The sequence below is a fragment of the Ovis canadensis genome, chromosome 18 (assembly GCF_042477335.2).
Source record: "Ovis canadensis isolate MfBH-ARS-UI-01 breed Bighorn chromosome 18, ARS-UI_OviCan_v2, whole genome shotgun sequence".
Taxonomy (NCBI): Eukaryota; Metazoa; Chordata; class Mammalia; order Artiodactyla; family Bovidae; genus Ovis; species Ovis canadensis.
In genome coordinates this window covers 36283264-36295997 of record NC_091262.1, presented here as the reverse complement: position 1 = coordinate 36295997, position 12734 = coordinate 36283264, and the positions used below count along the sequence as shown (strand labels likewise).

The following is a 12734-nucleotide window of genomic DNA, read 5'->3' as shown; positions in this document are numbered from 1 at the left end:
GCTAGCAATTCAGTGCCCCCCACATACATAAACATATGCATTTCCATATTAATTTCTATTTTTTGTTCATTTAAAATATATTCACTTTCTGGAGATCTGTACCATAGCAGTGTGAATATTCTTAATGTTACTGAACTATAAGTTTAAAAATGGGTAATATGGAAAATTTTATGTTAGGTCTTTTTTACCACAATAATATGTGTGTGTGTGTGTGTGTGTGTGTGTATATATATATGTGTGTGTGTGTGTGTATATATATATGTATATATATAACTGAAAATATATTGAGTTTTATTCAGAATGAAATTATCATTTTAAATTGTCCTTACAGGGTAGTATATTGAATGTAATATATACAAGGTTTACACAGAAGTTGTATAGTAAGTGGGCTTCCTTAGTGGCTCAGATGGTAAAGAATCCTCCAGTAATGCAGGAGAGCCAGATTTGATCCCTAGGTCAGGAAAATCCCTTGGAGAAGGGAATGGCAACCTACTCCAGTATTCTTCCCTGGAGAACTCTATAGACAGACGAGCCTGGCAGGCTATAGTCCATGGGGTCACAAAGAGTCAGACACAATTTAGTAGCCAACACTGTATAGTAGGTAACAGGGGCAAGCCTAAGAGACAAGGAGATAATTTGAAAAGCTGCTATGGCCTTGTCAAAAGATCATGAGAACTTTTTTAGGGAACTAAATTTAGTAATGGGAATGGTATTCAATTTGGAGACATTTCAGGAGCCAAATTGGAGAAGCTGGTGAAAAACTGAACATAGTGCTTGAGGAAATAATAAAAAGATTAAGGTTTCTTTCCTGGTAACTGAGTGTGCCAATCCATAAGACAGGAAACAAAACAAATTCAGAGAAAATTAGTTCAGTTCTAGACAAGGCATGGGATTTCAGGACTTGAAGGAAACCTAGGGGTTATCTAGTACAACCATCTCATTTTGCAGATGTGAAAGTCTAATATTAAGTGATGTTTTCTGTATCAGTCAGAAGCCAGACTTAATTATACATTTCTAGACTCAAAGTCCATCTTCTCTCAGTACGCCAGGATATCTGTTCTGTGACACATGGTTCATTCAGTTCAGAGATGAATGTGTGATATTTAGTAATCTTCAGGCTGTTGGCATATGTTAGTTAAGAAGGCCTTAGATTTCTTCAAGACACTGGATACCCTTTTCCTTGCTCGATAAACTACAAGTATGTCTCTTCTTCTATTCGTAACCTTGTCTTAATTTTAAGCTGCTTGCAGGACCTATTAATGAAAATGGTTTGAAGGTATTTACAGTTTCAAGCCTGGAGTTCAAAAGAAGGGTGGGGGCTGCAGATGGAGATTTGGAAGTCAAGGACCATTTCTTGAAACATTCTAGGAAATAATGGGTCTATATGTAGCATTCTGAAGAGTTTGGAAGTTCTCAAACTCAGCTGTATATAAGAATTGATGGATCTGGGGAAGGCTAATGATCTTTACTTTTAAAAAATCCCAGAAGTTTCAGGTGCACAGCTCTGAGAAGCTGTTAAAGGATTTGACGCAATTGAATATGCTTTTGAAAACATGGTTCCAACTTCAGCTTGTGGGGAGAGTCTTGTAGTAGACTACAAGACTACTACTACTACTTGTAGTAGTCCAGGCAAGAGATACCTTTTAGCCACTATATAATATTTTGTTAATTTTCCATAATTCTCCTATATTGTAATGCTTATGTTTCTAGGGAGTGTATGTGTGTATGTGTAAAAATTTGCTGCTATCCCCCCAAAGTGCATCTTTTTTGTTTCTTTGTTATTCTCTTGAAGTACTTCACAAGGACAGATTCCCAAGTGTAATTCTGTTGAGCTGAAGGATGTGAGTGGTTTCGGCTCCTGATTATGTGTTGTCATAATGGTTACTATCAGTTCACAGAGTTACTCTCCATATGATGTGTCAGTATGACCTCTAGAATCATTTTATAAGGTTCAGGGAAAAGAAAAATGACTGGGATTTTTATTAGAGTAATTTTATTTTGAAAATAGCAATAAATTATCATGATAATGTTTGTTCATGTTTATGCTATTTAACCTGATTTTATCTTTAACAGATCGATGAACTCCCAGAGGGAGCTGTGAAGCCTCCAGCCAATAAGTACCCTATCTTCTTTTTTGGCACCCACGAAACGTAAGTCAACAAAACAACATACATTTTAAACAGTTCTGATTTGATTCTGCTAGATGACATATGTTGTTAACAATCACTTATATTATTTTATATACTCTTAAAATCATTATAACCACTTATGTAAAATTACAAAGGTAATATATCTTTTCTTAATGTCAAGATTTTTCATTCATTTTGCTTTTGAACGTCATTTGTTTCTGCTTAAATGTTGGGCATGGCCCAGAAGTTTCTTTTAGGATACTTTTCAGTACTAGGGTGATTTTCTTGTCATTTCTTTTGTAGCTCTTGTATATTTCCCTGCTAGAGTTATGTCTTCCATTCATATTTCACAGTCTCTTGGGCCTCTTCACAATTTGTCAGTCTCTGAAGGAAACGTACCACCTTTATAAGTTTTTATAATTCTGTTGGTCACTTAGTACAGGTTAAATTGTTGAATAAAGGAAACTGAAAATACAGTGTCTCAAATAATATAGGCGTTCACTATTTTTTTAAAAAACAACCAGAGAGAGGCAGATACATCAAGGTGGGTAGTCAGCTCTGTTCCAGGGACCCAGGTTTCTTCTGTTGTGTTTCTGCCCTTCCACGGGGGTATTGGTCTTGTCTGCTTATTTTGAAAAGTGAACAAAAAAGCAAAAACTGGCTCAGCAGCGCCCATGCATCTTCCAGATAGAGGGAAGGTGGAGAGAGAAGAGGTAAGGAAATGACAGGGAAATTGAATATGTCTCTTATACTTTTGTTTATTCCAGTGGCAAGAACTTGGTCAGTCATAAGGCCATATCAAGCTGTAAGGAAGCTGGAAACATGGTCTCTAGCCAGGCAGCGCTGTTGGGAAACAAATTGGGAGGAGTAATCCATTAAAAGGAAGAAGATAGTCATGGGTACTAGGGAACAGTAGGCAACCTTGACACACTGAGAACACATATGGTTGTTTTACAACAAGGACACAAATGGAATAGGAGTTGCAAATGGGAGCAAAAGCTAAAACTACGATGAAATCTTGTAAGTCTTCAAAGTGAGGGCTGTTCCTGTGTTTATGTGAATGTTGGCAGAGCCAGGCATGCACTTCTCCTGACGGTGCTGTCTCTAGCACCCTTACATCTTCCTTACTCTCCTACGGAAAGAGAGTTAGCCAAGAGAGGGCCCTTTAAGTCATAGTTCCTGCTTGTCTTCATCTGAGAAACATTTATGTTTCTTTTAAGAGGTTAGTTTTCTTTTCTTTGTTTTGTTTTTATCTAATAGACACTTGTGGACAATGCAACTTAACACATTTTTCTCCTTGAAGAGGTTGCTAGAGGCTTAAGAAATAAATGTTTTACCAAAGTAATAAGTGCTCAGGGCTTTGTGATACCTGTTTTTGTATTTCCCTCATTCCTAACTCTGTCTTGTGTCTATACATTATTTTGCTTTTCCTTTAGGACTTAATTTTAAGTGATCTGATTGTATATCTAGAACAAGGCAGAATTTAATAAATAAGATTGTTACATTCCCACTATATATACCAAAGTCACCCATTTACTCATATTATGTGATGACTTTCATTCACTTAGTAAACATTTTCTGGGTATTCTTTGAGGCACTTGAAATAAAAGTTGCCCTTTAAGAGCTTGCCACCTGGTATATTGCTAATAAATGTAACAGAATCATTCCAGGGAACAGTATGAAGGATTTTATGGAGCTCTTTCTTGTAGCATCCTTAATATAAGTCAGTGGCATAATTCCAAGTCTCAATTCAGTAAAAGCATTTCTACCAAGGAGCAGTGTGTTATGGTCCATTTGTGAATTTTCTGCTGGTTTGATCATCCAGGAGTAGATTTTAAAACATCTAGAGGACAGTGAACTTCAGAAAAATTGTTACAAGATTGTTTCAGCTGATCATTTACTAGGTATTGGGTGTCCTTGAACCTGAGATTATATGCCCTGGCAAGTGCCTAATATTCAGTCTCTCTATGAAGGCAAAGATTATGTGAATGTTGCTAAGCCCTGTATACACAGTGCTGTGCACAATGCCTGGCTTATGGCAGGTGTTTTCAAAAATAGCCGTTGAATGAATTAAAATTGATTCAGTGAAATAAATGCAGTGGGGGGAAAGTATGTGAAAAGCGAGGGATTTAACAAGAAAACTATCAGCAGGAGCACCCCCCAGGCAAAGCCAGAATTCTCAGAACATGGCTCTGAATCTGTTGCTCAGACAGACAGGAGATTGGAGCCCAAATTTCTTCTGCCACATATAACTCTACCCCTGTAGTTTTAGTCTGGACAATTCTTAAGGCAGCCTTTGCCAGGAAAAAAAAAATAACATTCTTAGAGCATATTACTTTGAACAATTTTATTTTCTGGTCTACCCATTAAAATTCATAAAACATATAGCAAAGTTAACCAGTTGAAAGGAGATTTGATTTGTGGAATTATCTGTAAACCAGAAAAACCCAAGATCATCTATCAAAAATAAGAATTTGTTTTAGAATAGCTCATTCAATCAATGTCCCTCTTTCTGGCAATAGCTCACATGGCCAGTTGAATCATTAACCCTGGCTCCTGTGGCATAAAGTACAGACAAGCTCTGGTTAGCATCAATAGCTGACATGAACCTCAGGCAGCTTAGCCCACAGTTAATTCCTGTACCTAGAGTCAAGGACGACTGGAGAAAGGTCAAAAGCTGTAGTCTAATAATTTATGTCAAATTGCTCTACAAGTGAAATCACCAGACCCAAAGTCACATGTCCTTCTCATGCTCAGTTTGATTAAAATGTCCAGTAACCTAATAAACTATCTCTGGATGCAGTGAAATATAATCATGCTGAACAGTTAAAGTTGAACAACCAAAGCAGATGTGGTGATTGGGGTCAGAAAGCATGTTTGGGTAATTTTATCAACTTGAATTCTTGATCAGCTGGGCAGTGTAAGGAAGGGACCAGTACTAAGATCCAGTCAGAAAATGGAATTTATAAAATTAACAGTAAACTGTTAATCTATTGTCTCAAAGCTTTCAATATAACTTCTGCTGATAAGTTCCAAATACACACAGATGTTTTCCCTAAATTCCAGATCACCTGCCCAGTTGCCTACTTGACGTCTTCACTGGGATATCTAACTAGGTTTTCAGATTTAACATCCAGAACTGAACGTGTCACCTTCAAATCTTGTTCTCTCAAAAATTTTGCGTTTCAGTATACTAAGTCCATTCTTCTAATTTCTCAGTCTGTATCCTTGGCAGGTGTGTGTGCATGCTCAGTCATGTCCAACTCTTTTTGAGCCCATGGACTGTAGCCCGCCATGCTCCTCTGTCCCTGAGATTTCCCAGGCAAGAATACTGGAGTGGGTTGCCATTTCCTTCACCAGGAGATCTTCCTGACCCAGAGATCCACCCTCCATCTCCTGCATCAGCTGCATTGGCAGGTGGATTCTTGACCGCTGAGCCACCTGGGAAGCCCATATTATTGGAGATAGCCTTAGTTCCACCCTCTCACATACCATATACGACTCACCAATGGATCACCTTGGCTCCTTCTGGAGAGTGAATTCAGAATCCAGCCACCTGGATCCTGAATCCTCACCAACACCCTGGTCCTAGTCACCATTGTGACTTCAGTACCCTCTAATTAGTCTCTCCACTTCTGCCCTAGTACCCAGACCTTCAGTGTGTTTTCAGCACAGCCAGAGTGACCCTTTTAAAACACAAATTGTCACACTCAGAGCCGTTAATGGCTTCCCATCTGACTCAAAGCCTTTGTAGTGGCCTCAAAGCCCCATCACGATCATGCTCCCATACTGGTACCTTTCTGACCTCGTCTCACAACTCTGTCTTCACTCATTTCACTCCAGACACACTAGACATTCTTCTGTCTCAGGGCTTTTTATACTTGCTCTTTCTTCAACTTGCTCTCCTCTTCCCCAAATAACCACATTGGTCCCTTCTTCACCCTCTTCAGTTCTTGGATGTTCCCTTTTCAGTGAGGCCTTCCCTCTTGATCTGTATTTCTAAAACTGTTAAAATCCACACCAGTCCTTACTATCCCCCTTCTCTGTTTCATCAATAGACTTATTTATTTTTAGCACATGGTACTATATTTTATCTATCTTTTTTATTGTCTAGACTCCTACCCTTGCTACTAGAAGTATGCTCTATGAGGGCAGAGATGTTCATCTTTTTGTTCCCTGAAGAGCACCCAGCACCTCCGGAACAGCTGACACTTTAGAGATGTTCAGTAAAATGTGAATAAATGAGTCTCAGTTTGAAATGCATCTCAGCCAGGCTGTGGGCCTCACTATGTCATCTGCCAGATTAATGTCATAGACAGTAATGCTGAAGACTTTAGTTTAAATGCTCGGATCTCTAGGCCAGCCTCAGGATTATTCTCATTTTCTTTTCATAATTATGACTAATTTAGGATTAGGTTTAAATTGGATGATTCTATCTACTTTGCCACTTCTAATTTTTTTCTTGTCTAATGCCTCATTAAACACTAATTATTTTTTAATTTATAGAAATAATAAATATACTAATGTGGCATATAGAGTTAGAATCATTTTTTACTCTAGTGTTTCTGTTTTTACACCCCTTACCTATGAAAGATTAGCATATATAAGTCTTAGTGTAAGATGATTTAAGTGGTCAAAGTAGACATCCTTAAAACTACTTGTTTAACTAAAATCAGTTTCAAAACAAAAAAGAAATTAGTAATTTAAAATCAAAGCAACACAGTCAGCGTTGCTGGCCTGTATACCTAGCTGTCCATTTTTTTCTACCTTGAATTATGTGTGCAAAACATCTTGTGATATGTGCCTAACTCAGAGAGTTTATAAATACTTATAATTTATATACTAAGATATGCTCTGACACCTGAGTTGATATTAAAAATGCCTTACATTTGAAGGTCAGATGTCAAATCTCTTTCTGATGTGTCTCTGCAGTGCTTTTCTAGGTCCCAAAGACCTCTTCCCTTACAAGGAATACAAGGACAAGTTTGGAAAATCAAACAAACGGAAAGGATTTAATGAAGGATTGTGGGAAATAGAAAATAACCCAGGAGTAAAGTTTACTGGATACCAGGTAACAATTTACTTCATTATCACTTGCTGTATCTCATTTTTTAATTTTAACTTTTTTCGATCTTTCTTGTGTGTCCTTTATATTAACAGTTACCCACCACCCATCTGAAGTCAGAATTCTGTCTTGCTCCAGTCGTATGTTGGATTAAATGTTCAGGCATACCTTGCTCTGTTTCACTTACAGACACTACATTTTTTACAAATCGAAGGTTTGTGGCAACCCTGCATTGAGCAAGTCTGTTGACCTTGTTTTTCCACTAGCACTTGCTCACCTTGTGTCTTGGCATCATATTTTGGTAATTCGTTCAGTATTTCAAACTTTTTCATTATTCTTCTATTTGTTAATAGTACCCAAATGATCTTTGATATTACCATTATAATTGTTTTGGGGTGCCACAGACCCCACCCATATAAGACAATGAACCTAATTGATGTGTGTGTGTTCATGTTGTGTGTGTTCTGAGTGCTCCAGTGATCAGCCATTCCCCTGTCTCCCTCCCTCTCCTTGAGCTACCCTGTGAGACACAATATTGAAGTTAGGCCAGTTAATGACCCTGCAGTGGCATCTTAAGTATTCAGGTGAAAGGAAGAGTCAAGTTTCTCACTTTAAATCAAAAGCTAGAAATGATTCAGCTTAGAGACTAAGGAAGTCATGTGGGAAACTGGCATGGGCCTAAAGCTAGGCCTCTTGGAGCCAAACAGTTAGCCAAGTTGTGAATGCAAAGAAAATGTTCTTGAAAGAAATTAAGAGTACCACTTTGGTGAATGCATGAATAATAAGAAAGTGAAACAGCCTTATTGCTGCTATGGAGAAGGTTTGAGTGGTCTGGATTGAAGATCAAACCAGTCATATGATTCCCTTCAGCCAGAGCCTAATCCAGAGCAAGGCCTAACTCTCTTCAGTTCTGTGAAAGCTGAGAGGGGTAAGGAGGCTGTAGATGAAAAGTGTGGAGCTAGTAGAGGTTGGTGCCAGAGGCTTAAGGAAAAAGCTGTTTCTATAACATAAAAGTGCAAAGTGAAGCAGCAGGAGCTGATACAGAAGCTGCAGCAGGTGATCCAAAAGCTCTGGCTAAGGTGCTTCATGAAGGTGGCTATACTAAACAACAGATTCTTTGGTGTAAATGACACAGCCTTCTATTGGAAGGTGCCCCCTAGGACTTCCACAGCTAGAGAAGAGACTTCTTCTGCTGACTTAGCTTCAAAAGGTAGCCTGACTCTTGTTACAGGCTAATTCAACTGGTGGCTTTAAGTTGAAGCCAGTGCTCATTGACCATTCTGGAAATCCTAGAGTCTTTAACGATTATGCTGAATCTGCTCTGCCTGTGTTTTATAAATGGAATACCAAAACCTAGATGACAGCACAGTTTACTGACCACATGCTTTACTGAATATTTTTAAGGCCACTCTTGAGAACTACTGCTCAGAAAAAAAGATTCCTTTGAAAATATTCCTGCTTATTGACAGTGCATCGGGCCACCCACAAGCTCTGATAGAGATGTACCATGAGATTAGTGTTATTTTCTTGCCTGCTAACATCATATCCATCTGCAGTCCATGGATCAAGGAAAAATTTAGACTTTCAAGTCTCATTATTTAAGAAATACATCTTATAAGGCTTTAGTAGCCATACTTGGTGACTCCTCTGACAAATATGGGGAAAAGTTGATTGAAAACCTTCTAGAAAGGATTCACCATTCTAAATACCATTAACAACATTTTTGATTCAAAGGAAGAGGTCAGAATATCAACATTAAGAGGAATTTGAAAGAAGTGGATTCCAGCCCTCATGGATGACTTGGAAGGCTTCAAGACTTCAGTGGAGGAAGTAACTGCAGATGTGGTGGAAATGGCAAGAGAATTAGAAGCAGAGCCTGGAGATAGAATTTCACTGTTGCAGTCTGCTATTAAAACTTGAATGGATAAGGAATTGCTTCTTACGGATGAACAAAGAGTGTTGTTTCTTGAGATGAAAGCTATTCCTGGTAAAGATATTGTGAAGGCTGTTGATGTGACAACAAAGGATTCAGAATATTACATAAACTTAGTTGATAGAGCAGTGACAAGGTTTGAGAGGATTGACTCCAGTTTTGAAAAAAATTCTGTGGTGGCTAAAATGCTGTCAAACAGCATTGCCTGCTACAGAGAACTCATTCGTAAAAGGCGGAGTCAGCTGATACTGCAGATGTTGTTGTCTTAACTTTAAGTTGCCACAGCCACCCCAACCTTCAACCACCACCCTGATCAGTCAGTAGCCATCTATGTGACTGACCCTCCATCAGTGAAAAAGTTAGGACCCACTGAAGGCTCAGATGATGATTAGCATTTTTTAGCAGTAAAATATCTTTCAGGTATATATATAGTTTTTTTAGACATAATGCTACTATAAACTTAATAGACTACAGTATGGTATAAGCATAATTTTTATATGCAGTAAGGAACCAAAAAATTCATGTGACTTGCCTTATTGTGATATTTGCTTTATTGTGGTGGTCTGGAACTGAACCTAAAATATCTCCCAGGTATGCCTGTAATTCTGTTACTATAAGAGGGTTCATGTCAAGTGGTCACTGGAAAATTGAAGTTGACAGCCCTCTATTTTGAAAATCTAGAGTAAGCTGAACTTTTTCAATTAAAATAGAATAATTGTTTTTGCAGTTTATGATCTTCGCCATTTTTCAAAATGTAATTAGCTAATATTTTATTTTTTTCTTAGGCAATTCAGCAGCAGAGCTCTTCAGAAACCGAGGGAGAAGGCGGGAATACTGCTGATGCAAGCAGTGAGGAAGAAGGCGACAGAGTAGAGGAAGATGGAAAAGGCAAAAGAAAGAGTGAAAAAGCAGGCTCAAAGCGGAAAAAGTCATACACTTCAAAGGTTACTGAGAAACCTTTCCCCTTGTTAATACACATAGAAATATATCAACTCTTTTGAGCCTCTTCCTTTAAAGACAGTAATATATCTGAAGGGAATAGGCAGGTAATCTTAGACGTGAGGGTAACTGCTATGGACTCTCGTAAGGGCTATTTGGCCCTGAAATACCGCCTTCTCAGTTGGAGGAGGACTGTTCTTCAATCAAGGGTGTAAGAGTAGGTATCCCTCTGATAACTGTCCCCAGATGAGCTCTGAAGAATTTAAGAATGTAGGAGACTTCAGTACAATTTAGGACTATGTCTGTTACTGTTGATGGAAGCATAAAGATAGACTCAGACTCTTGTCTCTTTTCTTTAAAGACTGTATTTTGGCACTTTATTTGTTCAGTCCTATTTCCTGATCACCTGTTCTATGTCAGACACTGTACTAGGTAGATCCTAGTGAGCAAATCCAACTCCACTCTTACCCTCCTATAACTTACCATCCAGTGGATTGGGGGTGGAAACACAGAGTAAAAACCAATAATGAATATAAATTCTGGAAGGGCTATGAAGGAAATGAATGGGAGCAGGGAATGACAGAGTACATCTATTGAGATAGAGTGGCCAGGCCTTCCTGAAAAGACTAAGTTTATGCTGACACCTGAAAGAGTCTGGAAGGAAGAGCCGTGTGTGGCAGAGCTCTGAAGGTGGGGAGGGTTTGACATGTTCCTGAACTGCAACACAGCAGGCATCAGGATCAGGAGGGAGAGACAAGCAGAGGCTAAACAATGGAGACTGGTATGCCATGTTGACAGCTTACTGACCAGAGATGTATTAAATATGTCTTTGATTACCTGAATGGTATTGACCAGAGACGTTTCAGTATTCATGTACATAACAAACCACTGGCCATAGGCATAGTTTCTGCCTATGGTCAATAATGTGTTAAGGAGTTTGAATTTTATTCCAAATGTAACAATAATTTATTGGAGACATGACATGATCCTTGATTTACAGATCAGAAGTTTAGGTTTTTCATACAGTAATTCACAAATGCAGTTGAAAAAACTGATACTGTGGAAGTTTGTTCACCTTATAGAAACTTTAAGCAGGATAAATGGATCTTTGAAGATAAAGATTGGTACAAGTTTTGCTGTAATGGGTCTGTCACAAAGGTGAATCCTTAGAGAAATTACTTCCATTTAGACCGTGGCATTTAGTGACTGGATATACTTAGGAAACGCCTTAAAAACAAGTATCATGGGTTTATTAGACTGTCAGCATTTTATTTCACAGTCTATAAAACCCACCCAACTGGCATACAGGTACAGTTTTATAAATGCATATTACTTCCTGTACACCTCATGAAGAACATGGTATCTGCCTTAAATGAGGATAAAGTTTGCAAATGACAGCAAAAGAGTTAGAAAAATAACCCCTGTGGAAGACTGGATCTCCCACAGGGATTATTTTTTAAGCTGAATTTCTTTTAGCATTTGGACTTCACTTAAACACCCAACTGAATTTATTTTATTTAATTCATGATTGTCTGCTGAGCTTCTATGAAATGTGTTGTGCTACCCTAAATTATCTAAGCTTTCTAAGGTAGCTGAGATACATATGTGACTTTTAAACATCCTTATTTCATTTCTCTTGTGAAAACCAGAAGTAATGGAACTCTGCCTGGGGTAGACTTACAGTGTAAAGCAGTGAAAAGGGAAAGGCATACTATACTTACTAAGCCTTATCTATTTTTAAATTAAAGAATCATTCCCTTTGCCTCCTTCAAGATCACAACTTTTGTGATCACTAGAGAACCATAATTTATTTTCAGTATCAACTGCATAAGCTAACACAATGGTTCTCAAACTTTCACATGAGCCGGAATCACCTGGAAACAGGGTTGTTAAAATATATATTGCCCAGCGCTACCCCACCCCAAAATTTCTATTTTAGTTGGTCTAGGGTAGGACCTTAAATATCCGTGAGCTGAGGTTGCCAATCTGGGAACCACGTACCTGGGGTAACTTCACTGCTTTCTTTGGCTTTCCAAATATTTCCTTTTGGTTGTGTGTGGTGATTTTTTTTCCCCTACATCTGTTTATTAAAGTTGAATGATCTTCCTTTGTCACTGAACACCAGTGGCTCACAGACTTTTCTGACTGCATCCAAGTTAGGTTGAGGGAAGAGTCCCACGTCCCCTCTACGTCACCCAATTCTGTTTTTCTGTGGGGAAAAAAATTTACTAGGAGAACAAAAGTATTTCACCTTTTATATCATCACACTTGATTTAAACTCTAGGCACTCCACATTCAGATTATTAAATCTCTGCTTTCCTTCTATGTAAAAAAAGTAAAAACGAAGTCATTTTAAAGGGATATTTGAGGCTTGGTTGGTTGTTTCAATTAAGTAAAATAGAAACAATGTAATTATAGATTCTGTCACATAGCTAAAAGGTATTTTCTTTTTAAAAGTTGCATTTTAAAATACAGATTGTCTGAGGAAGCTCAAATTTGCTAACTTCATTTTTGTTAAGACCAAAAGTGACTTGGCTTAATGAGTTTTCTTAGCTGTTATTTGCCATGTGCTTAAAGATTCATAAAATTTTTCAGAAAGGAAGTGTAAGTAAAATGCTACATTTTATTTTCTTAAAAGTGCACAGTGGAGCCAGCTTTTGATCATTTT

At 38.0% G+C, this 12734-nt stretch overlaps 1 protein-coding gene across 1 annotated transcript in view; it reads left to right on the top strand.

The window, feature by feature from the left end:
* HDGFL3 (HDGF like 3) overlaps nt 1-12734 on the top strand; it is a 79970-nt gene that overhangs the window by 49595 nt on the left and 17641 nt on the right. The window contains exons 2-4 of the mRNA XM_069558964.1: nt 2074-2150; nt 7062-7200; nt 9913-10071. Of these exons, the coding sequence (XP_069415065.1) occupies nt 2074-2150; nt 7062-7200; nt 9913-10071 (375 nt within the window). The remainder of the gene's footprint in view (nt 1-2073; nt 2151-7061; nt 7201-9912; nt 10072-12734) is intronic.